At 44.2% G+C, this 26,009-nt stretch overlaps 1 protein-coding gene across 2 annotated transcripts in view; it reads left to right on the top strand.

The window, feature by feature from the left end:
* Positions 1–26,009, top strand: part of LOC139563922 (basal cell adhesion molecule-like) — an 89,930-nt gene that overhangs the window by 36,386 nt on the left and 27,535 nt on the right. For both annotated transcript variants that reach the window (XM_071382957.1, XM_071382956.1), the window contains exons 2-4: positions 13,832–13,956; positions 19,604–19,823; positions 25,424–25,491. In XM_071382957.1, coding sequence (XP_071239058.1) covers positions 13,832–13,956; positions 19,604–19,823; positions 25,424–25,491 — 413 coding nt within the window. The remainder of the gene's footprint in view (positions 1–13,831; positions 13,957–19,603; positions 19,824–25,423; positions 25,492–26,009) is intronic.

Below are 26,009 nucleotides of genomic sequence, written 5' to 3'. Positions count from 1 at the left end.
CAAGGTGCAGCGTGGTGAGCGTACATTTATTTTTATTATGAATGTCGCCAACAAAAACAACAAAAACGAACGTGAAGCTGACTAGGGCTATACAGGCCACTAACACAGACAACTACCCACAACTAAGGTGGCAAAACAGGCTGCCTAAGTATGATTCCCAATCAGAGACAACGATAGACAGCTGTCCCTGATTGAGAACCACACCCGGCCAAAACATAGAAACAGAAAACATAGAAATAAAGAAACTAGAATGCCCACCCTAGTCACACCTTGGCCTAACCAAAATAGAGAATAAAAGCCTCTCTATGGCCAGGGTGTGACACTCAAGGTGCAGGGTAGAGTACAGAGTGGTAGTCGGCTGGTAACAGTGACTAAGTTCACGGCAGGGTACAGGGCAGAGGCCGGCTAGTGGTGACTATTTAACAGTTGGATGGCCTGGAGATAGAAGCTGCTTTTCTGTTTGTACTTTCTCCACCTTCTAGAGTTAATTAAACGGCTACCCGGGCTTTCTGCTTTTCATCCCCTATCTACATGTACATATTACCTCAATCAATCAATCACCTAACCAAACCTACATGTACATATTAACTCAATCAATCTCCCCAACAACCTCGTACCGCAGTACACGGACTCGGTATCTTATATATAGCCTGTATATAGTCTCATTATTGTTATTTTATTGTGTTACTATTTTCTTTTATCTATTTGTTAATTTTCTTACTTTTTAACTGCATTGTTGGAAAGGGCTCGTAAGTAAGCATTTCACGGTAAAGTTGTGTTCGGCGCATGTGACAAATAACATTTGATTTGATTAATTTTAGATGGTAGCAGGGTGAACAGGCCGTGGCTCTAGTGGCTGTTGTGTCGTCTGCAAACTTGATGATTGAGTTGGAGACGTACGTGGCCTCGCAATCATGGGTGAACAGGGAGTACAGGAGAGGGCTGAGCATGCAACCATGTGGGGCCCCCGTGTTGAGGATCAGTGGAGTTGTTGTTGCCTACCTTCACAGCCTGGGGTTGGCCTGTCAGGAAGTCTAGGACCCAGTTGCACAAGGCGGGGTTCAGACCCAGGGCCCCGAGCTTAGTGATGGGCTTGGAGGGCACTATGGTGTTGAATGCTGAGCTGTAGTCGATGAACAGCATTCTTACATAGGTATTACTCTTGTCCAGATGGGATAGGGCAGTGTTCAGTGCGATGACGATTGCATCATCCGTGGATCTGTTAGGGCGGTATGCCAATTGTTGTGGGTGTCGGGTAAAGTGGAGGTGATATGATCCTTAACTAGCCTCTCAAAGCACTTCATGATGACAGAAGTGCGTGCTATGGGGCGATAGTCATTTAGTTCAGCTACCTTCACTTTCTTGGGTACAGGAACAATGGTGGGCATCTTAAGCTAGTGGGGACAACAGACTGGGATAGGGAGAGATTGAATATGTCTGTAAACACTCCAGCCAGCTGGTCTGCACATACTCTGAGGACACGGCTTGAAATGTTTTGTGCGAATGCTGCCATCTATCCATGGTTTTTGGTTTGGATAAGTTGTAATTGTCACAGTGGGAACAACATCCGCTATCTACTTCCTGATGAACTCAGTCACAGAGTCAGTGTATACTTCAATACATATCCTAGTCTGCGTGATCAAAACAATCTTGAAGCGTAGATTCCCATTGGTCAGACCAATGTTGAACAGTCCTTACCACGGGTGCTTCCTGTTTAAGTTTCTGCTTATAAGAGGGAAGGAGCAGAATGGAGGCATGATCTGATTTGCCAAAGGGAGGGTGGGGGAGGGCCTTGTAGCCATCCCGGAAGGGGGAGTAGCGATGGTCAGAGTGCTTGATGAATGAGTAGCACAGGAGATGTGTTGATAAAACTTCGGTAGCGTTTTCCTAAGATTTCCAGTAAATGCAGCCTCAGGATATGCGGTTTCCAGTTTGCACAAAGACAGTATGTGTGGGTGAGCTGGCATTCTGCCACTCTTAAGGTGGTATTGTACCAGACAGACCTCCGGTAGCTGTGGTGTAGGGGTGTGTATGGGTGCTCTGTGGCATCTGCATCCGGGACAGGCCTATCTGTGGGACGTTAGACGGGTGTCCTGACTCTCTGAGGTCATTAAAGATCCCATGGCACTTATCGTAAGAGTAGGGGTGTTAACCCCGGTGTCCTGGCTAAATTCCCAATCTGGCCCTCAAACCATCACGGTCACCTAATAATCCCGAGTTTACAATTGGCTCTTTCATCCCCCTCCTCTCCCCTGTACCTATTCCCCAGGTCTTTGCTGTAAATGAGAACGTGTTCTCAGTCAACTTACCTGGTAAAATAATGGATAAATAAAAAAACAAAAAAAATCTCATCCTGCAATAGCCCTCTCTGGGCACACATACACATACGCATACATACACATACACACAAACCCTAATCTTACACACACAGCCACCAACCATATGAAAACAGCCCAGGCAGACACCCCATTAGAACAACAGCTGTAATGTGACCCTTGATAAGGTCGGAGGATGTTTGAATCAAAATGGATGGCTGCTAGATATCATCTCTTTCAACAATAGATCATTAGAATCAACCACAAGTCATGACTGAGGGACTTATGATAGAGACTGGAGACAGAAGCCTCTTTTAGTCTGCTGGCCTGTTCTAAGGTTACTTTAATTGGTTCCTGCCAGTATCATTGTCTCTTGCTAGGGAATCGTATTCTGTTATTATGTTCATTAAATAATTTAGAATACACGGAGGACAGTAATGACTACTAGTGAAATCAGTGAGAAACAGAATCTCTTATGTTTAAGTTGAAACGGATTTGTTCCCACTAGCGCTAAGTGTCTTGTGACAACAGTATGCTGGATGGAAGTGCCTCAGTTGATTTAAGAAGAACTTCTAGTTGACTATGTGCTGTTCCTGTATCTCTCACCACAGTTCAGCACCAGGAGGTCTAGAATCTAGACAGACATACTTTTGGTGTTTTGACGTCCCACATAGTTTAGGAGTGACAGTCGGTCAGACACCCTCTCCATCGAGACATTAAAACAACACAGACCTCCCTGATGGCACAGGAGATATACAGTTGAAGTCGGAAGTTTACATACACTTAGGTTGGAGTCATTAAAACTCGTTTTTCAACCACTCCCCAAATGTCTTGTTAACTAACTATGGTTTTGGCAAGTCGATTAGGACATCTACTTTGTGCATGACACAAGTCATTTTTCCAACAATTGTTTACAGACAGATTATTTCACTTATAATTCACTGTATCACAATTCCAGTGGGTCAGAAGTTTACATACACTAAGTTGACTGTGCCTTTAAACAGCTTGGACAATTCCAGAAAATGATGTCATGACTTTAGAAGCTTCTGATAGGCTAATTGACATCATTTGAGTCAGTTGGAGGTGTACCTGTGGATGTATTTCAATACCTACCTTCAAACTCAGTGCCTCTTTTCTTGACATCATGGGAAAATCTAAAGAAATCAGCCAAGACTTCAGAAAAAAATTGTAGACCTCCACAAGTCTGGTTCATCCTTGGGAGCAATTTCCAAACGCCTGAAGGTACCACGTTCATCTGTACAAACAATAGTGCACAAGTATAAACACAATGGGACCACGCAGCCATCATACCGCTCAGGAAGGAGACGCGTTCTGTCTCCTAGAGATGAACGTACTTTGGTGTGAAAAGTGCAGTTCAATCCCAGAACAACAGCAAAGGACCTTGTGAAGATGCTGGAGGAAACAGGTACAAAAGTATCTATATCCACAGTAAAACGAGTCCTATATCGACATAACCTGAAAGGCCGTTCAGGAAGGAAGAAGCCACTGCTCCAAAACCGCCATAAAAAAAGCCAGACCACGGTTTGCAACTGCACATGTGGACAAAGATCGTACTTTTTGGAGAAATGTCCTCTGGTCTGATGAAACAAAAATAGAACTGTTTGGCCATAATGACCATTGTTATGTTTGGAGGGAAAAGGGGGAGGCTTGCAAGCCAAAGAACACCATCCCAACCGTGAAGCACAGGGGTGGCTTTGTGGGGTTCTTTGCTACAGGAGGGATTGGTGCACCTCTTCCCTCCCACTGGACCCCAAAGTTGGGCTTTATCCCCCACCCTCCTGGCCACCCCTCTCCCCCTCTTTCTCCTTCCCTAAATCTCTCCATCTCTCTCCCCCTCTCCATCCATCCCATCTCATCCCTCCATCTCTTTGGCTCTCCTCTCTTTCATCCTAGTTCATGGGTAAATGTCAGATCTCTTCATTAGCATCTGATACATATCAATGTGTTCCCCCAAAGGTCACCACTTAGCTTGACATCACAGCAATAAAGTCCCTGAGGCTGATATCTGCTCAATATTCAGGAGCTTTGAATGAGAATGTAGTCGGCCCAACAAACATATTTCCACTTTCTATTTTGTTCTTTGTTCGTCTCTGCCTGTATCAGTGGCTAGTTTCCTTTCTCTGTTATATTAAGTTTGTTACCATGTAGTTTCAATTCTTTTTTCACATCCCCCTCTTTCCTCTATGTCTGTCTGTGGCTCCCTTTGTAAGCTAGCGTGTTTGCGTGTGTCTGCGTTTGTGTGTGTGTGTGCCAGCAGCTGTTGTTCCTGAGCTGCACCTGTTCTTGTCTCATCATGGTAGTGTTGACGGATGCCAGGTCTTACAAAGACCCACTCCACCACGAATCGAGAGAAAATACACTCGAAATGAAATGTTCCGTTTTTACATCTCAAATGTTGCCTGACTACAATATTTTCTCTTGATATGTTAATAAATAAATGCTGTGTTTACCTGCCTACGTATCATAGATCGCAAGACCATTATAAGTCAATAGGGCTAACTGGCTAGCTACTACTGTTAGCTAGCCAGATAGCCACAAATATTTGTTAGCTATCTACAGAAGAAGAATTGACATCCAACTTGCATAACATTAGTTGTAGCTAATTTTTGCCTGTTAAACTATCTAGTTAGCTACATTATGTAGCTAGTAGCTAGCTTATAGTTATGAAGTTAAACGTTTGCTTTGTGTATATCTTGTTTAGTCTCTATTGTTGCCATTGTTCTGGCTGGAAGAAGGTTCAGTGAATGGGGAGGTGCAGCGTGAGGTAATACAGTAGGGGTATGTGAGTACTTCTCAAATGGAATGTTTTATGTGTTCTCCACACTCTCGTCCTCATAAGACCGTACTCAAGAGAGCGTCCTCGGAGAATGCTCTCAGAGCATGAGTGTGGAGCATGGTAGTATGCATATTGAGAAACACCCTGTATGTTATATGTTCTATATGACACATCAGTATGGGATGCCAGTTTGACGGAACCATTAGGATGTATATTAATGTGTATATTACATACCTAAATCTGTATCACACACATCATTAATCATCCTGCTGTGTTGTATATGCTACAGTGCCCCTTGACTTATTCCACATTTTGTTACAGTCTGAATTCAAAATTGATTAAGTAAAACAAAATCTCACCCATCTACACACAATACCCCATAATGACAGTGAAAACATTTTTTTTTACATTTTTTAAACTTTAAACAGAAATATCTAATTTACATAAGTATTCACACCCCTGAGTCAATACTTTGTAGAAGCACATTTGGCAGCGATTACAACTGTGTCTTTTTGGGTATGTCTCTAAGAGCTTTGCACACCTGGAATGTACAATATTTGTACATTATACTTTTTAAAATTATTCAAGCCCTGTCAAGATCATTGTTCATTGCTAGACAGCCATTTTCAAGTCTTGCCGTAGATCTTCAAGCCAATTTAAGTCAAAACATAACTGTCTTGGTAAGCAACTCCAGTGTAGATTTGGCCTTGTGTTTTAGGTTATTGAAAAGTGAAAGGTGAATTTGTCTTCCCTTGTCTGTTGGAAAACAGACTGAACCAGGTTTTCCTCTAGGATTTTGCCTGTGCTTAGCTCTATTCTGTTTCTTTTTATCCTAAAAAGCTCCCTATGCTTGTCCTTGCTCCCTATGCGCTGATGACAAGCATACCCATAACATGATGCAGCCAATACCATGCTTGAAAATATGAAGAGTGGTACTCAGTGATGTGTTGTGTTGGATTTGCCCCAAACATAATGCTTTGTATTCAGGACAAAAAGTTATTTTCATGTTTTGCAGTATTACAAACAGGATGCATGTTTTGGAATATTTTTATTCTGTACAGGCTTCCTTCTTCTCACTCTGTCATTTAGGTTAGTATTGTGGAGTAACTACAATGTTCTCTTATCTGTAACTGTTTTAAAATCCCCATTGGCCTCATGGAGAAATCCCTGAGCAGTTTCCTTCCTCTCTGGCAACTGAGTGACGGGTTGCATTGATACACCTTCCGAAGTGTAATTAATAACTTCACCATGCTCAAAGGGATATTCAGCATCTGCTTTTATTATTTGTACACATCTACCAATTGGAGCCCTTCTTTGCGAGGCATTGAAAACTTTCCTGGTCTTTGTGGTTGAATCTGTGTTTGAAATTCATTACTTGATTGAGGGAACTTACAGATAATTGTATATGTGGGGTACAGAGATAGGGTAGTTATTCATAAATCGATTTAACCACTTATTGAACGAGGAATGAGTACATGCAACTTATTATGCGATTTTTTAAGCACATGTTTACTCCTGAACTTATTTAGGTTTGCCATAACAAAGGGGTTGAATACTTATTGACTCAAGACATTTCAGCTCCAATTTTTTTATTGATTTCTAAAATCTTCTAGAAACAAAATTATATTTAGCCATTATGAGTGTGTAGATCAGTGACACAAAATCTCAATTGAATCAATTTTAAATTCAGGATGTAACACAACAAAATTGCGAAAAAGTTAAGGTAATGCCACTGTCACGCTGGTAGAAAGGATTTGGAGAAAGGTGCAGGAATACACTAGGGGTTTTTAATACACCCAAAACAAACATGTATACAACAACACTGGGCTGTACCCAAACAAAAGAGCGAGGGTCAACCTCGATGACCGACACGGGACGATACCCGTAATACACAATATATGAAGCACACAGCATAACAGCTGCACCAACGCATGGGTACTCACACCACCAACGGACATGGGAACAATCACCGACAAAGACAGAGGGAACAGAGGGCACGTATATAACATACTAATCAGGGGAAATGGGAACCAGGTGTGTGTAATCAGACAAGACAGTCCGGGGTTGATGATAATGAATCCCGTTCAGTGAAGCCTAGAAAGCCGGTGACGTAAACCTCCGGTACTGGTGAACAGAATGAGCAGCAGTACCAGGGGGATCCGTGACAGCCACATTAACAGTTATCAGTGAGTAGGTCCATTTTGGAGCCAATGAGAGAGAGAGGCCTTATGAATAGTGACTGAGAAACACATGCAGGCACGCTCATACACACGTTCACACATAGGGAGAGATAGTAGAGACAGGATGCCCTGTGGGTGTTCAGATGCTGTTTGAGAGAGAGGGATGAAAGCAGGAAAGTCCGAGCAGTAGGCAGGCAGGGGAATGAAAAACTCAGTTTGATGTCCAGAATACAACAGTAGGTATGGAGACAACAAGGGAAAGAGAGAAAAATAACAAGTAACGAGAGAAGAAAAGAAAGGGTTGAGGAGGGGATCCTGCTGGTTCCTTTCATAATGAGGGGCTCCTGCTGTGTGTGTAAGCCAGTGCTATGTTAGAAGGATTTAGTCAGATGTACTCCCATTAACTGTTTAACACAGTATGTATGAGGGACTGTACCATGGAAAGCTTAAAACACTAAGCTCAATTGAGCTCCTGTACCACTGTGTAGTATTTAACTAGGGGATTTGTGTTATCAATGTGACTTCCAGTATGGGCCTATGTCTTTGTGGAAGCTCTACTCTAGTTGTTCTAGCACCACTCGTGTAGCTTATATTGCTCATCAATACTGCATGCTTAGTGTGTGTGCGTGCGTGCTCCATGTCAGTCAGTGTGTCTGTGGGTCACAGTTGGAGCGTCTAGTTCCCATCTGTCCGTCCGTCCCACACCACACACACACCTTCTCTTTGTTTTCTGTAAATCGGATTATCTACCCACGTCAGTTAATGGGACCCCCATGCACCAACCCCCCCACTTCCCCTCCAACATACACACCCCACCCACTCGCACAGACAGATCCCACTCCCCTCACACACACACTAAAAAACACCCACGCACACCCCTCGCCCTCCAAAACACACACACACACACACACACACACACACACACACACACACACACACACACACACACACACACACACACACACACACACACACACACACACACACACACTCTCTCTCTCTCTCTTTTGAGCTCCTGCTGTGGGATCAGATTGGTTCAAGGAGTCACTAATTACTTCATAATTGCCCCTCTGTCTGCCCAGCTAACTCATGGGTAAAACACAAGGGTTAACTACATTGATCAGACTGTATTTGGCCTGGCAGAGAAAGAGAATCCACTGGGCACAGACGTCAGTTCAACGTCTAGTTTTGATTTACATTTGGTTGAGTTATCAACTACAGTGAATTCAACTTGAAATCAAGAATAAATGTCACCCTGTCATTGGATTTAGGTGTAAAGTTGAAAAGAAGAAAAAAATATCAATAACTTTTTTGCAAATCCAATCATTTTCCCACGTTGATTCAGTCATCAAATATATTTTTTTGTTGCTGAAATGAAGTGGAAACTATGTTGAGTCAAGCAGTTTTTGCCCAGTGGAAGGAGAGGTAATAGGAATGGTGGGGTTGGAGAAAGCCATAAAGACAGAGAGTAAAGAGAGAAGAGAGACAGGAGAGAGGAAGAGACCGACAGACATGCTGGGTAGGTGTGACAGTCCCAAGCCCACATAGACACTACCTGTGTATTCTGAGAGAGAGAGAGAGAGAGAGAGAGAGAGAGAGAGAGAGAGAGAGAGAGAGAGAGAGAGAGAGAGAGAGAGAGAGAGAGAGAGAGAGAGAGAGAGAGAGAGAGAGAGAGAGAGAGAGAGAGAGAGAGAGAGAGAGAGAGAGAGAGAGAGAGAGAGAGAGAGAGAGAGAGAGAGAGAGAGAGAGAGAGAGAGAGAGAGAGAGAGAGAGAGAGAGAGAGAGAGAGAGAGAGAGAGAGAGACTCCATCTGCAGTGTGTGGGTCACATTGGGTCTTGGTGTCTGACCCTGGAGGAATCTCTCACACACAAAATGTTTTTTTTCCTTTATGTTGTATTTGTGCATCTCTGAGTGATGTTCTATCGATTCCAGGGGTTATTTCAGGTTGTAGGTGATTTTTTCTTTCATTTTAACTCCTCTCTGTCTCTCTAAAACACCAACACCATCCTTTCATCCCCATATCTCTCCTTATTACCACTACCAAACAGGAGCCATATTCCCAACACTCCACCCACACACCAAACTAGCTTTTCCCACAGGCTAATTCTTATATGAATTGAAAATAGTATGCCCAAATCTGGTCCTGTCCAAGTTCACTGCACACTACACTACATCAGCAGTGTTTCTGCAGTATTTATCGCTCTAGTGTATTCTCTCCTTACACACACACACACACACTGTAAATCCACTCTCTGTATGTGAACACGCGTTCCTCCACTCTCTGTGGAAAAGCCCATTCCCCCTCAGGAGACTGAAAATATTTGGCATGGGTTCTCAGATCCTCAGAGCATCCTGACTGGTTGCATCACCACCTGGTATGGCAACTGATCAGCCTCCGACCGCAAGGCACTACAAAGGGTAGTGCGTAAGGCCCAGTACATTACTGGGGCCAAGCTTCCTGCTATCCAGGACCTCTATACCAGGCGGTGTCAGAGGAAGGCCCTAAAAATTGCCAAAGACTCCAGCCACCCTAGTCATCGACTGTTATCTCTATTACTGCATGGCAAGCGGTACCGGAGCGCCAAGTCTATGTCCAAAAGGCTTCTTAACAGGTTCTACCTCCAAGCCATAAGACTCCTGAACAGCTAATCAGATGGCTACCTGGGCTATTTGCACTAACCCCCCCCCCCTCTTTTACGCTGCTGCTACTCTCTGTTTATTGTCTATGCATTGTCACTTTACCTCTACCTACATGTACATATTACCTCAATTACCTCAACTAACCTGTACCCCCGCACATTGACTCTGTACCAGTTCCCCCTGTATATAGCCTCGCCACTGTTCCTCTTTAATTATTTGTTATTTTTCTATTTTCTTCTTTTTAATTATAATTTTTTTACTTCAGTTTATTTAGTAAATACTTTAACACTTGTTTTTCTTAAAACTGTATTGTTGGGCTTGTAAGTAAGCATTTTACTGTAAGGTCTACACCTGTTGTATGTAATAAATAACATTTGATTTGATGACGTGATATTTTGCAGTCATGTGTGTAAGTGTATCCAGTAAAGATCTCCCCTGGCCTATTATGTAAGGCTGTCAGTGTGTGTATGTCTTCTACATAGTATGGAATAATACAGCGTAGGGTCAACTGTACCATACTGAACAGGCCTGATCCTGTTAACACACAGTCTACATTATACATGTCATCAGATTTAGTAGCAGATTCATTGTAGTGATACTTGCCATTTAGCTAGTGACCACAACATCATACACAGCTATGAATGCCAAGGCCTAATAGTATATGGAGGTTTTTATTAGATATAGACGGCACTGAATGAATCCCAAATGGAAATGAATGTAGCCTCTTCTATTGTAGTCTGATCTCCCAGTCTACTGTTACTGCCTGCTGGGAAGCAGAGTGGAGAATGGTAGCAGTGAGAGACCTCCCCACTGTTACTACCTGCTGGGGAGCAGAGTGGAGAATGGTAGCAGGGAGAGACCTCCCCACTGTTACTGCCTGCTGGGGAACAGAGTGGAGAATGGTAGCAGGGAGAGACCTCCCCACTGTTACTGCCTGCTGGGGAGCAGAGTGGAGAATGGTAGCAGGGAGAGACCTCCCCACTGTTACTGCCTGCTGGGGAGCAGAGTGGAGAATGGTAGCAGTGAGAGACCTCCCCACTGTTACTGCCTGCTGGGGAAGCAGAGTGGAGAATGGTAGCAGGGAGAGACCTCCCCACTGTTACTGCCTGCTGGGGAAGCAGAGTGGAGAATGGTAGCAGGGTGTTCTCACTGTCACTGAGCAGAGTGGAGAATGGTAGCAGGGAGAGACCTCCCCACTGTTACTGCCTGCTGTGGAGCAGAGTGGAGAATGGTAGCAGTGAGAGACCTCCCCACTGTTACTGCCTGCTGGGGAGCAGAGTGGAGAATGGTAGCAGGGAGAGACCTCCCCACTGTTACTGCCTGCTGGGGAACAGAGTGGAGAATGGTAGCAGGGAGAGACCTCCCCACTGTTACTGCCTGCTGGGGAGCAGAGTGGAGAATGGTAGCAGTGAGAGACCTCCCCACTGTTACTGCCTGCTGGGGAGCAGAGTGGAGAATGGTAGCAGGGAGAGACCTCCCCACTGTTACTGCCTGCTGGGGAACAGAGTGGAGAATGGTAGCAGGGAGAGACCTCCCCACTGTTACTGCCTGCTGGGAAGCAGAGTGGAGAATGGTAGCAGTGAGAGACCTCCCCACTGTTACTACCTGCTGGGGAGCAGAGTGGAGAATGGTAGCAGGGAGAGACCTCCCCACTGTTACTGCCTGCTGGGGAACAGAGTGGAGAATGGTAGCAGGGAGAGACCTCCCCACTGTTACTGCCTGCTGTGGAGCAGAGTGGAGAATGGTAGCAGTGAGAGACCTCCCCACTGTTACTGCCTGCTGGGGAGCAGAGTGGAGAATGGTAGCAGGGAGAGACCTCCCCACTGTTACTGCCTGCTGGGGAGCAGAGTGGAGAATGGTAGCAGTGAGAGACCTCCCCACTGTTACTGCCTGCTGGGGAGCAGAGTGGAGAATGGTAGCAGGGAGAGACCTCCCCACTGTTACTGCCTGCTGGGGAGCAGAGTGGAGAATGGTAGCAGGGAGAGACCTCCCCACTGTTACTGCCTGCTGGGGAAGCAGAGTGGAGAATGGTAGCAGGGAGAGACCTCCCCACTGTTACTGCCTGCTGGGGAAGCAGAGTGGAGAATGGTAGCAGGGAGAGACCTCCCCACTGTTACTGCCTGCTGGGGAAGCAGAGTGGAGAATGGTAGCAGTGAGAGACCTCCCCACTGTTACTGCCTGCTGGGGAGCAGAGTGGAGAATGGTAGCAGGGAGAGACCTCCCCACTGTTACTGCCTGCTGGGGAGCAGAGTGGAGAATGGTAGCAGTGAGAGACCTCCCCACTGTTACTGCCTGCTGGGGAGCAGAGTGGAGAATGGTAGCAGGGAGAGACCTCCCCACTGTTACTGCCTGCTGGGGAGCAGAGTGGAGAATGGTAGCAGGGAGAGACCTCCCCACTGTTACTGCCTGCTGGGGAAGCAGAGTGGAGAATGGTAGCAGGGAGAGACCTCCCCACTGTTACTGCCTGCTGGGGAAGCAGAGTGGAGAATGGTAGCAGGGAGAGACCTCCCCACTGTTACTGCCTGCTGGGGAAGCAGAGTGGAGAATGGTAGCAGGGAGAGACCTCCCCACTGTTACTGCCTGCTGGGGAAGCAGAGTGGAGAATGGTAGCAGGGTGTTCTCACTGTCACTGTTCACTATCCCCCCAGGAACCATTCACTGTCCATCTACCTCTCTCTCTCTCCCCTCCTCTCATTGATATCTAAGACACTGTGTGCATCCTAATGTTCCAGTTGAATGTAGAATCCACTGAGCTGCCTGCCAGAAAGGACACTCTGGTCTTTCTGACTGAGTGTCCTTCTGTATTCTACCCATTGTGTTCTACTCTGTCCTCAATAAACCGTCTGTCAGGCTGTTTGTTCATTACTATGAAAATGGCCAATCTTCATTTCATACGCGACTATAGTCGTTTTCATACATGGAGATTTGCACCCGACAAGGCCTTGTGTGGTCCTTGAAGATGTACCTCTGGGAATGGCACAATCCCAGCATGACGTGTTGTCCCTGTACCATGTTTAGAAAGACAGTGTTTTTCTCTCAGTGTGTGATTTTGTGTCTCTCAGTGAGTATAAAGTGTGTTTGGGGTTAGTTACAGACTGCTGCATCTTGCTGTTGTCTGTCTGTTTGTTTATCTGTGTGTGTTATCTGTCTGGGGCATCACAGGAAAAGGTGTGCTCCAGCACTGATAAAGACCTGCCTAGATGCCACTTAGCTTTTTTACCTTTCTTTTGAAACAATCAGAAGCTCTGATGGCTTTATGCAAACACAGACACATGCACACACACACGCACACGCACACGCACATCTGTAGGCTTCATTTAATTACAGGAGCTGGTAGGTTCAGTTAAAGGATGGACAATCTGGACTCAACTCCACAGCTGGAATCCACACCCATCTATTTACCTCCCTGAATCCTTTTCCTCCATCTCATCAATCGCTCCCTTCTTCTTCCCCTTGCCCTGACTGGTCCTGGATCTGTGTGTGTGTGTGTGTGTGTGTTTATTACGTAACATGCCATACACACATCTTTGGTATGGAGCGTTGAACAGTGTGTGGCATGTGTATGTAACGTTACACCCTTTGGTGGCCCCCTTGCCTTTCCCATCAGCAAACATTCTCTCATCTTATGCTGTTCTTTGAGCTTTCCTTTTTTGTTTTAGACTCATTTTTATAGAATAATAGGTATTTGACATAAAAACGTGTGTATTTAAACTCAACATAATAATGTGAAAGTCCCTCAATTAACTAATCATCACCTCTCTCTCTCTATCTCCATCCCTCTCTCTCTCTCTCCCCTCTCTCTCTCCCTCCCTCCCTCCCTCTCTCTCCCTCCCTCCCTCTCTCTCCTTCTCCCTCTCCCTCTCCCTCTCCCTCTCTCTGCCTCTCTCTCTCTCTGCAGTGTGCTGGGCCGTCGTGACAGTGACAGTGACTCCCAAGGTGGAGGTGATCAAGGGAGAGTCAGCCAGTCTGCCCTGCACCTTCAAAATCCCTCCCTCCCCGAACAACATTGTAGAGTGGTTCATTGTAAGTCTCCTACTACTTTACTCCTGGCTTCCCACATTAAAAAACACTACAGTTTTAAAAATACTACAGTTTACTATATAATACTACAGTGCTTACTATAGAATTGAGTAGTAAACTGTAGTATACTGTAGAATACTAACTACACAAATCAAATCACATTTTATTTGTCACATGCGCCGAGTACAACAGTTGTTTTAGTTATGGATCCATAACTAATTACTATGGGAATAAATATCACTGATTTACAGAAATATTGGAACAAAGTTGTCTAATGAAGGCAAACAATTTAGAATCCTCCAAACCTGTAGCCTACTCCCGACCGTCACGTTGTACAGCGCCATATTTTCCATCCTAACTGAAACCCTGAGGGTTTCGTTTTTCATGGAATAGAAACACCATAATATTAAGCAAATTAATTAAGCAAAAGTTTGAACACACCTACTCATTCCAAGATTTTTCTATATTTTTACTATTTTCTACATTGAAGAATAATAGTGAAGACATCACAACTATGAAATAACACATATGGAATCAGTTTAGAACAAATTCCTATTTACAAAGACAGCCTACTCCTTCCTCCCCAATGGGGATTTGAACCCCGGTCTCCCGCATGCTTCGCATTCTGTAGTACAGACATCGCCTGCTCTCCCTTATGTAAGGAATTAGGCACTTTATTTTTTATCGTCATTTTATGAACTGTTTATTAGGCTACTGTGCAGTCTACAATACATACTGTAGTTAACATGGAAAGTGCCTAATTACTTACATAAGGAAGAGCAGGCCATGTCTGTACTACAGAATGCGAAGCATGCGGGAGACCGGGGTTCAAATCCCCATTGGGGAGGAAGGAGTAGGCTGTCTGTGATGGCCACTCCAATACCTTGACTTTGTTGTTCTTAAGCCATTTTGCCACAACTTTGGAAGTATGCTTGGGGTCATTGTCCATTTGGAAGACCCATTTGCGACCAAGCTTTAACTTCCTGACTGATGTCTTGAGATGTTGCTTCAATATATCCACATAATATTCCTTCATCATGATACCAACTATTTTGTGAAGTGCACCAGTCCATCCTGCAGCAAAGAACCCCCATAACATGATGCTGCCACCCCCATGCTTCACGGTTGGGATGGTGTTCTTCGACTTGCAAGCCTCCCCCTTTTTCCTCCAAACATAACGATGGTCATTATGGTCAAACAGTTCTATTTTTGTTTCATCAGACCAGAGGACATTTCTCCAAAAAGTACGATCTTTGTCCCCATGTGCAGTTGCAAACCGTAGTCTGGCTTTTTTTATGGCGATTTTGGAGCAGTGGCTTCTTCCTTGCTGAGCGGCCTTTCAGGTTATGTTGATATAGGACTTGTTTTACTGTGGATATAGGTACTGCTTCCTCCATTATCTTCACAAGGTCCTTTGCTGCTGTTCTGGGATTGATTTGCACTTTTCACACCAAAGTACGTTCATCCCTAGGAGACAGAACGCATCTCCTTCCTGAGCGGTATGACGGTTGCGTGGTCCCATGGTGTTTATACTTGCGTACTATTGTTTGTACAGATGAACGTGGTACCTTCAGGCGTTTAGAAATTTCTCCCGAAGATGAACCAGACTTGTGGAGGTCTACAAATTTTGGGGGGCTGATTTCTTTTGATTTTCCCATGATGTCAAGCAAAGAGGCATTGAGTTTGAAGGTAGGCCTAGAAATACAACCACAGGTACACCTTCAAATGACTCAAATGATGTCAATTAGCCTATCAGAATCTTCTAAAGCCGTGACATCATTTTCTGGAATTTTCCAAGCTGTTTAAAGGCACAGTCAACTTAGTGTATGTAAACTTCTGACCCACTGGAATTGTGATACAGTGAATTATAATTGAAATAATCTGTCTGTAAACAATTGTTGGATAATTACTTGTGTCATGCACAAAGTAGATGTCCTAACCGACTTGCCAAAACTATAGTTTGTTAACAAGACATTTGTGGAGTGGTTGAAAACGAGTTTTAATGACTCCAACCTAAGTGTATGTAAACTTCCCACTTCAACTGTATTTAGGATGATACATTTTTGACCTGTTGCAATTGTAAGTGGGCCTAATAAAAAAAAATCCTACTTCTATTGGGCTGTTAAGCCTCATAGCCTACCTCAGCCAGTTAAGTTATTTTATATAGGTCTAGGCTCCGAAGAAATAGACTCCAATTAAGCCCTCTTATTGTTTGCAAAGTCAAATTCAAAATTCAAAAGGCACTCGCACATCTGAGCTATGTTTTTTGCAGGTGCATGGCAACAGCAGGATAAGATGAGGAAAAGGAAGAAGGAACCCGCACACTGTTCTGATCCTATCACTGATCTTTAATAAGCTTTACGTATCGGCCTCACGGCCTTCATCAGAGCTTTTTTTATGAGTTTTTTAAATTAGCACCCTTATGTAGACCTAACCCCATCCACATCCGTTCCACGCGTGGAAAAGGGTTGGAGGCGAAAGAAAACATGTAACTGCTACCAAATATAACAATATGCATTTCATAAGTATTCAAATAAAGTGTGTACATAAAACATATTAAACACGTCTGTAAAACCACAATGAGGACAACGACCTACCATGCAAGTTTTCATAAATCATCGGGTACAGCGTAAGAAAAACAGAGTAATCTGAAATAGGGGCATAATTCATGTTCAGATTTACAACATAACATACATAGGCATTTCATCATTAAGACCTTTAGGAAATAATGTCTGGAGGGTGAAAATCCCAAAACATTCTGGCTGGTTTTCTTTTGTGGCTGGCAGTTGGCATGGACCAATTTATCACATATATAAAACATGCCCGTGTTTCTTGACCGCATCTCCCACTTTTCGCGAGTGCAAAGTATATGTGGTTGTGACAGAGTGTTCTTTAGCTTTAGTGGGTCTTTTTTGTAGCAGTTCATCTCGTGTTTTTCCCCAATGCCAAATTAAGAGCTTCATCCACACATTGTGGAGAATAGCCTCTTCATAGAAACCTATTGCGCATCTCCGCTGCTTTTTCTAGATAATCCTGAAAATGATTTGTTGCAAGTTGGGGAGGAGGGGGGGGGGGGGTTTCACACCTAGCTCAAGTTGGGGAGGGGCGGAGGTTCAAAGCTAGCTTGGCTATTATACAATTCTTTAGTAAAGGTTGAATAGTCTATTGTTCAGCTAATAGCCCATCCTGCTAGCTTGTGAAAAACTAACAATAATACTTTCCCCCCTTTCCACGTTAAAGATTCCAATTGTTAAAGTGTTTTTAGCCAGAATCGACCCCAACCCCAATTAATAGATTTGGACACAGTCGATAGCATGCTGGACTTCGGGCTACAATGTTGAGGGTTTGAAACCTGCTCCTTGCTTGCTTTAATGAATGAGTTTGATACACCTGGAATTGGATATGGTTGGAAAAAAAATGCAAAATAGTGATTTTCGTAAATTAACTTTATAACAAAAAAATATGCACAATCATTTGTCTCTACATTAACTAACATATTCCTCTCAATTGTATTTTTTTTGCTTGACTCTTTATGACGTTATAACTACATACATTTGCTTCCCCATAATGTTTTGTCAGCCATCTTTGCTGAAGTCACCACGGACGGGTGGCCCGCGTCAAATTTGTCATTGGAACCACTCGATTGGTCATATAAAAACCTTGGGACCCAAATGCATAATGAGTGCTCTAACTCCCCCTTGTGGTGGTCTGGAGCAATGAAGCCGTGACGCTGGGTACCTCTAAGTCCCGCGGTGCAAGATCGCAACTTTTAAAGGAGGAACCACTGTATGTCAAAGATAATAAAACAAAAACACTAAAGTAAACACCACAGTAATGTCCATGAAAACACTACAGTATATACTACAGTATACTACAATCCGCAAAACACTACATGAATTACTATAGTGTATATACTACAGTTTTCTTTTACTACGTATTTATACTATAATTAACTGTAAATACGACAGTATACTACAGAATTTACTACAGACTTTTGTCCGCAAAAACACTATAGGGAATGCTACAGTAAATACCACAAAAACACTGCAATGAATACTATAGTATTTATACAGTATTTTTTGTTGTATTTTTTGATGTGGGGTTGGTGCACTTTGGCCTAATATCTTTTGACTCCCTGTATTCAGCAGAACCACTGAAAACGCTTTTCCCTCATCAATCTACACACAATATCCCATAATGACAAAGAGAAAACAGTTTAAACATTTTGGCTAATTTGCTATAAAACAGAAATACCTTATTTACCTAAGTATTCAGACCCTTTGCTATGAGACCCGAAATTTTTCTCAGGTGCATCCTGTTTCCATTGATCATCCTTGAGGTGTTTCTACAACTTGATTGGAGTCCACCTGTGTTAAATTCAATTGATTGGACATGATTTGGAAAGGCACACACCTGTCTATATAAGGTCCCACAGTTGACAGTGCATGTCAGAGCAAAAGTCAAGCCATGAGGTCGAAGGAATTGTCCGTAGAGATCCGAGACAGGATTGAGTCGAGGCACAGATCTGGGGAAGGGTACCAAAAACTTTCTGCAGCATTGAAGGTCCCCAAGAACACAGCGGCCTCCATCATTCTTAAATGGAAGAATTTTGGAAGCACCAAGACTCTACCTAGAGCTTGCCGCCCGGCCAAACTGAGCAATCAGGGGAGAAGCGCCTTGGTCAGGAAGGTTACTAAGAACCCGATGGTCACACTGACATAGCTCCAGAGTTTCTCTGTGGAGATGAGTGAATCTTCCAGAAGAACAACCATCTCTGCAGCACCACCAATCAGGCAGAGTGGCCAGATGGAAGCCACTCCGCTTTGTGTTTACCAAAAGGCAGCTAAAAGACTCCCAGACCATGAGAAACAAGATTCTCTGTTCTGATGAAACCAAGATTGAACTCTTTGGCCTGAATGCCAAGCATCACATCTGTAGGTGAAGTGTGGTGGTGGCAGCATCATGCTGTGGGAACTGAGAGACTCGTCAGGATCAATAGAAAGATGAACAGAGCAAAGTACAAAGAGATCCTTGATTAAAACCTCAGACTGGGGCGAAGGTTCACCTTCCAACAGGTCAATAACCCTAAGCACACAGCCAAGACAAAGCAGGAGTGGCTTCGGGACAAGTCTCTGAATGTCTTTGAGTGGCCCAGTCAGAGCCCGGACATGAACCCGATCAAACATCTCTGGAGAGACCTGAAAATAGCTGTGCAGCAACGCTCCCTATCCAACCTGAGAGCTTGAGAGGATCTGCAGAGAAGAGTGGGAGAAACTTCACATGTAATCGCTGCCAAAGGTGCTTCAACAAAGTACTGAGTAAAAGGTCTGAATACTTGTAAATGTGATATTTCAGGGGGATTTTGTTAATACATTTGTAAAAAAAAATCAAAAAATCTGTTTTTGCTTTTTCATTATGGGGTATTGTGTGTAGATTGATAAGGGGGAAAAACTATTAAATCAATTTTATAATAAGGCTGTAATGTAACAAAATACGGAAAAAGTCAATGGGTCTGAATACTTTCCGAAGGCACTGTACATATCTCTGTGAAGTGTCTGTTGTTTATTGAACTTGTGACAAACAAATTCCTCTCTGGCCATCTACCCCTTCCCCTCTCTCCTCTTCCCCTCTCTCCTCTTCCCCTCACCAGGAGGAGGGTGGCACCAGGAAGCGTGTTGCGTTCCGTTCCGTGTCGGGCGGCGAGGGGAAGAGTGATGAGGGGACACGTCTGTCCGACAGAGTGACCATGGGAAAGGACTTCTCTCTGACCATCTCCCCCGTGGCGGTGGAGGACCAGCTGCCCTTCTACTGCCAGGTCACTGCTGGCCCTGCTGGAGTCGGAGAGGCCATCACACAGCTCAAAGTCTTCTGTGAGTTACTGACCACTGACCTTTAGAGTGACCCTACTGTGACCTTTAGAGTGACCCTACTGTGACCTTTAGTGGCCGATGCGATCTTCGCTGTATGGGATGCCGTCTGGATTTTGACTGTCGGGATGAGAGTGTGTGTGTGTGTTGTGTGCTGGATTAGTGTGTGTGTTGTGTGCTGGATTAGTGTGTGTGTTGTGTGCTGGATGAGAGTGTGTGTGTTGTGTTTGCTAGATGAGAGTGTGTGTGTTGTGTTTGCTAGATGAGAGTGTGTGTGTTGTGTGTGCTAGATGAAAGTGTGTGTGTTGTGTATGCTGGATGAATGTGTGTTGTGTGTATGTGTGAGTGTCTAAATCAACGATTAACGTATAAACTTAGTGAATTAACAATATTATTTTTGCATTGCAGAGTGTAGTCAATAATAAGCATTATACATGAACTAAATACTGAGTAGAACAACGTGAAATGATTGAGATAATAAATGGGCGTGAAAGTAAGACTCTTTCTTGCACCTTAACATTTCATCTTTGTAAGAAATCTAGATAATTATTATTCATTTTTTTCTTCAAGAGAAAGCTATCTCTAATAAACTGCCCAGAGGTCAATTAGTCCTATGAACATCACACTTGACACAATTTATTAATAGTTCAATTGCATCTGTCATGTCTAATAGATGTCATCTTAATGACCGTCCAGAATTCTCCTGAATTATCGCCATGGCGATGAGAGTTGACCCCAGACCGGGTCGTTGTGTCCTTGTCACCCTCTGCAACCCCAACACATTAGCAATCCTATTCCCTGTGTTAAGATACACCAGGAAGTAAAATGTTTGGAGTTGGCCCAATATCAATAAATATCATTATTTTGGGTTGGGCCAATGGGGGTAGAGGGTGAATGGTGTTGGTTAGAAGAATTGAGTGACACTTCAATGACGGCCTACCCCGGCCAAATCTGGACGACGCTGTGCCAATTGTGCGCCGCCCTATGGGACTCCCAATCACGGCCGGATGTGATACAGCCTGGATTATAAAGAGTACCATAATGGAGCACTGATACAATTAATTAAGACAAGTCAAATACCTGACTATAGACTTTAACAGGCCACTCAGGACTGTTCCCTAAAGTACTGTATCTCCTCTTTGTCTGCCTTCCTCTCCCAACTGAATAGGAGCAGTTTTTAATGACTCCCTACAAGGGCTGAGGGATAGCCTGAGTGTTCTGAAACAATGGGCTTCCCAGGGGACGTTTACACTACAGTAGCAGGTATAATGGTCTGAGCAGAAAGGGAAACAGTGATACACTCACTGACACCATACAGAGTCTGTTTGATTGAGTGTGTGGACAGGTGTCTTTTATACAGGTAACGAGTTCAAACAGGTGCAGTTAATACAGGTAATGAGTGGAGAACAGGAGGGCTTCTTAAAGAAAAACTAACAGGTCTGTGAGAGCCGGAATTCTTACTGGTTGGTAGGTGATCAAATACTTATGTCATGCAATAAAATGCAAATTAATTACTTAAAAATCATACAATGTGATTTTCTGGATTGAATTTTGTTTTAGATTCCGTCTCTCACAGTTGAAGTGTACCTATGATACAAATTACAGACCTCGACATGCTTTGTAAGTAGGAAAACCTGCAAAATCGGCAGTGTATCAAATACTTGTTCTCCCCACTGTATATTTTTATGTACATATTCTTATTCATTCCTTTACACTTGTGTGTAAAAGGTAGTTGTTGTGAAATTGTTAGATTACTTGTTAGATATTACTGCACGGTCGGAACTAGAAGCAGATTCATTTCGCGAAACTCGCATTAACATCTGCTAACCATGTGTATGTGACAAATAAAATTTGATTTGATTTGAGAAAGATAGAGGGAGGTGTGAGAGAGAGAAATATGGAGAGAGAGAAATACAGATGGGGAGGAGAGAGAGAAAGATGGGAGAAAGATAGAGGGAGGAGTGATTGAGAAAGATAGAGGGAGGTGAGAGAGAGAAAGATAGATAGAGGGAAGTGTGATAGAGAAAGATAGAGGGAAGTGAGAGAGAGAAAGATAGAGGGAGGAAAGAGAGAGAAAGAGAGAGGGAAGTGAGAGAGAAAGATGGAGGGAGCAGAAAGAGAGAGAAAGATGGAGGGAGCAGAAAGAGAGAAAGATATAGAGAGAAAGATAGAGGAAGGAGAGAGAGAGAAAGATAGAGGGAGGTGACATAGAGGGAGATGAGAGAAAGATAGTTCGAAGTGAGAGAGAGAAAGATGGAGCGAGGTGAGAGAGAGAGAGAAAGATGGAGAGAGGGGAGGGAGAAAGATAGAGGGAGGAGAGGGAGAAAGATAGAGGGAGGAGAGGGAGAAAGATAGAGGGAGGAGAGGGAGAAAGATAGAGGGAGGTGAGAGAGAGAAAGATGGAGCGAGGTGAGAGAGAGAGAGAAAGATGGAGCGAGGTGAGAGAGAGAGAGAAAGATGGAGAGAGGTGAGAGAGAGAAAGATCGAGGGAGGTTAGAGAGAGAAAGATAGAAGGAGGTGAGAGATAGAGAAAGATATATGGGGCAGAGAGAGAAAGAGATAGAGAGAGAGAACGATAGGGGGAGGTGAAAGATAAAGGGTGGAAAGAGAGAGAAATATAGAGGGAGGTGAGATGGAGATAGATATATGGAGATGAGAGAGAAAGGTGGAGGGAGGAGAGAGGGAGAAAGATAGAGAGAAAGATGGAGGGAGGTGAAAGAGAGGGAGGTGAAAGGGAGAAAGATAGAGGGAAGTGAGAGATAAAGATAGAGGGAGGTTAGAGAGAAAAATATAGATTGGGCAGAGAGAGAGAAAGCTAGAGGGAGGTAAAAGAGAGAAAGCTAGAGGGAGGTAAAAGAGAGAAAGCTAGAGGGAGGTGAGTGAGAGAAAGATGGAGGGAGGTGAGAAAGAGAAAGATGGAGAGAGGGGAGAGGGAGAAAGATGGAGGGAGGAGAGAGGGATAAAGATATATAGAGAGAAAGATAGAGGGAGGCGAGAGATAGAAAGATATAGGGAGATGATAGAGAGAGAAAGATGGAGGGAGGAGAGAGGGTGAAAGATGGAGAAAGATGGAGGGACGTGAGTGAGAGAAAGATGGTGGGACGTGAGTGAGAGAAAGATGGAGGGAGGCGAGAGATAGAAAGATATAGGGAGATGATAGAGAGAGAAAGATAGAGGGAGGTGAGAGAGAGAAAGATAGATGGAGGTGAGAGAGAGAAATATAGAGGAAGGTGTGAGAGCGAGAGAGATATATGGAGGTGGGAGAGAGAGAAAGATTGAGGTAGGTGAGAGAGTGACGTGAGAGAGAGATAGGAGATCACGTCAATGTTATTAAATGTCTGCTGTTTATTTTTACAGTCAGACTGCAGCTGTGGTCTATCTGTGATACCATGACCTTGCATGTGAATGAGCGAGGGAGTGAGAGATACATTGATGACAGAGAGATAGAAACAGAGGGAACACACAGCAGTGTGTGAGAGAAAGAACGAGGAGTGTGTCTCTTGTCTGTGACCTGTATCAGCACACAGAAACCGAGGTCACAGTGGAATAATACACACAGGGATGTTTACCATTGCCCTAATTGGAGATGTGTGTGTGCGTGCGTGCATGCATTTTTGTGCATGCACTGCGTACATATGTGTGTCTGTGTTACTGTAGCTACAGTAAATGAATGGCACTTGTCTCTCTCAGGGTGACGTGAGCTTGGCACCTCGAGCTCTTCTTGTCTGTGTCAAGGCTCTGAGTGTTTCCGTCCTGTGATTGGTTCAGGAAGGGGATACCAAATGATTCCAGTCATCCAAATACATGTGTATACCTAGAAATGTCTGTCTGACTGCACTGGAACTATATATATATATATATATATACACTGCTCAAAACAATAAAGGGAACACTTAAACAACACAATGTAACTCCAAGTCAATCACACTTCTGTGAAATCAAACTGTCCACTTAGGAAGCAACACTGATTGACAATAAATTTCCCATGCTGTTGTGCAAATGGAATAGACAAAAGGTGGAAATTATAGGCAATTAGCAAGACACCCCCAATAAAGGAGTGGTTCTGCAGGTGGTGACCACAGACCACTTCTCAGTTCCTATGCTTCCTGGCTGATGTTTTGGTCACTTTTGAATGCTGGCGGTGCTTTCACTCTAGTGGTAGCATGAGACGGAGTCTACAACCCACACAAGTGGCTCAGGTAGTGCAGCTCATCCAGGATGGCACATCAATGCGAGCTGTGGCAAGAAGGCTTGCTGTGTCTGTCAGCGTAGTGTCCAGAGCATGGAGGCGCTACCAGGAGACAGGCCAGTACATCAGGAGACGTGGAGGAGGCCGTAGGAGGGCAACAACCCAGCAGCAGGACCGCTACCTCCGCCTTTGTGCAAGGAGGAGCAGGTGGAGCACTGCCAGAGCCCTGCAAAATGACCTCCAGCAGGCCACAAATGTGCATGTGTCTGCTCAAACGGTCAGAAACAGACTCCATGAGGGTGGTATGAGAGCCCGACGTCCACAGGTGGGGGTTGTGCTTACAGCCCAACACCGTGCAGGACGTTTGGCATTTGCCAGAGAACATCAAGATTGGCAAATTCGCCACTGGCACCCTGTGCTCTTCACAGATGAATGCAGGTTCGCCCTGAGCACATGAGCACATGTGACAGACGTGACAGAGTCTGGAGACGCCGTGGAGAACGTTCTGCTGCCTGCAACATCCTCCAGCATGACCGGTTTGGCGGTGGGTCAGTCATGGTGTGGGGTGGCATTTCTTTGGGGGGCCGCACAGCCCTCCATGTGCTCGCCAGAGGTAGCCTGACTGCCATTAGGTACCGAGATGAGATCCTCAGACCCCTTGGGAGACCATATGCTGGTGCGGTTGGCCCTGGGTTCCTCCTAATGCAAGACAATGCTAGACCTCATGTGGCTGGAGTGTGTCAGCAGTTCCTGCAAGAGGAAGGCATTGATGCTATGAACTGGCCCGCCCGTTCCCCAGACCTGAATCCAATTGAGCACATCTGGGACATCATGTCTCGCTCCATCCACCAACGCCACGTTGCACCACAGACTGTCCAGGAGTTGGCGGATGCTTTAGTCCAGGTCTGGGAGGAGATCCCTCAGGAGACCATCCGCCACCTCATCAGGAGCATGCCCAGGCGTTGTAGGGAGGTCATACAGGCACGTGGAGGCCACACACACTACTGAGCCTCATTTTGACTTGTTTTAAGGACATTACATCAAAGTTGGATCAGCCTGTAGTGTGGTTTTCCACTTTAATTTTGAGTGTGACTCCAAATCCAGACCTCCATGGGTTGATCAATTTGATTTCCATTGATAATTTTTGTGTGATTTTGTTGTCAGCACATTCAACTATGTAAAGAAAAAAGTATTTAATAAGAATATTTCATTCATTCCAGATCTATGATGTGTTATTTTAGTGTTCCCTTTATTTTTTTGAGCAGTGTATATATATATATATATCTGTGCATATATTCATGTAAACAGCTGTGCTTATTTGAATTCAGGTAATATACTGTATCAGAAAATGTGTGAATAGTGGACTTGCATTTTGTAAAGCTCTGATCTGAGAATATAACTCCCCCTTCCTCAGTCGCTCCAGAGATGCCAGAGGTCACTGGATCCAACCAGGCCATATCTGTTGGTGACTCCTCCACACAGGTTGGTTTCAACTATTTGTCCTGTAAACTTCCATTGTCCTCCAATGTTCTTACGTTCTTCCATTGTCCTCTAATGTTCTTCCATTGTCCTCCAATGTTCTTCCATTGTCCTCCAATGTTCTTCCATTGTCCTCCAATGTTCTTCCATTGTCCTCCAATGTTCTTCCATTGTCCTCCAATGTTCTTATGTTCTTCCATTGTCCTCCAATGTTCTTATGTTCTGCCATTGTCCTCTAATGTTCTTCCATTGTCCTCTAATGTTCTTCCATTGTCCTCCAATGTTCTTCCATTGTCCTCCAATGTTCTTCCATTGTCCTCCAATGTTCTTCCATTGTCCTCCAATGTTCTTCCATTGTCCTCCAATGTTCTGCCATTGTCCTCCAATGTTCTTATGTTCTTCCATTGTCCTCTAATGTTATTCCATTGTCCTCTAATGTTATTCCATTGTCCTCTAATGTTATTCCATTGTCCTCTAATGTTATTCCATTGTCCTCTAATGTTCTTCCATTGTCCTCCAAT

The sequence above is a fragment of the Salvelinus alpinus genome, chromosome 35 (genome assembly GCF_045679555.1).
Source record: "Salvelinus alpinus chromosome 35, SLU_Salpinus.1, whole genome shotgun sequence".
Lineage (NCBI taxonomy): Eukaryota > Metazoa > Chordata > Actinopteri > Salmoniformes > Salmonidae > Salvelinus > Salvelinus alpinus.
The sequence above is the reverse complement of the archived record's forward strand: the minus strand, read 5'-3'. Positions and strand labels throughout refer to the sequence as shown.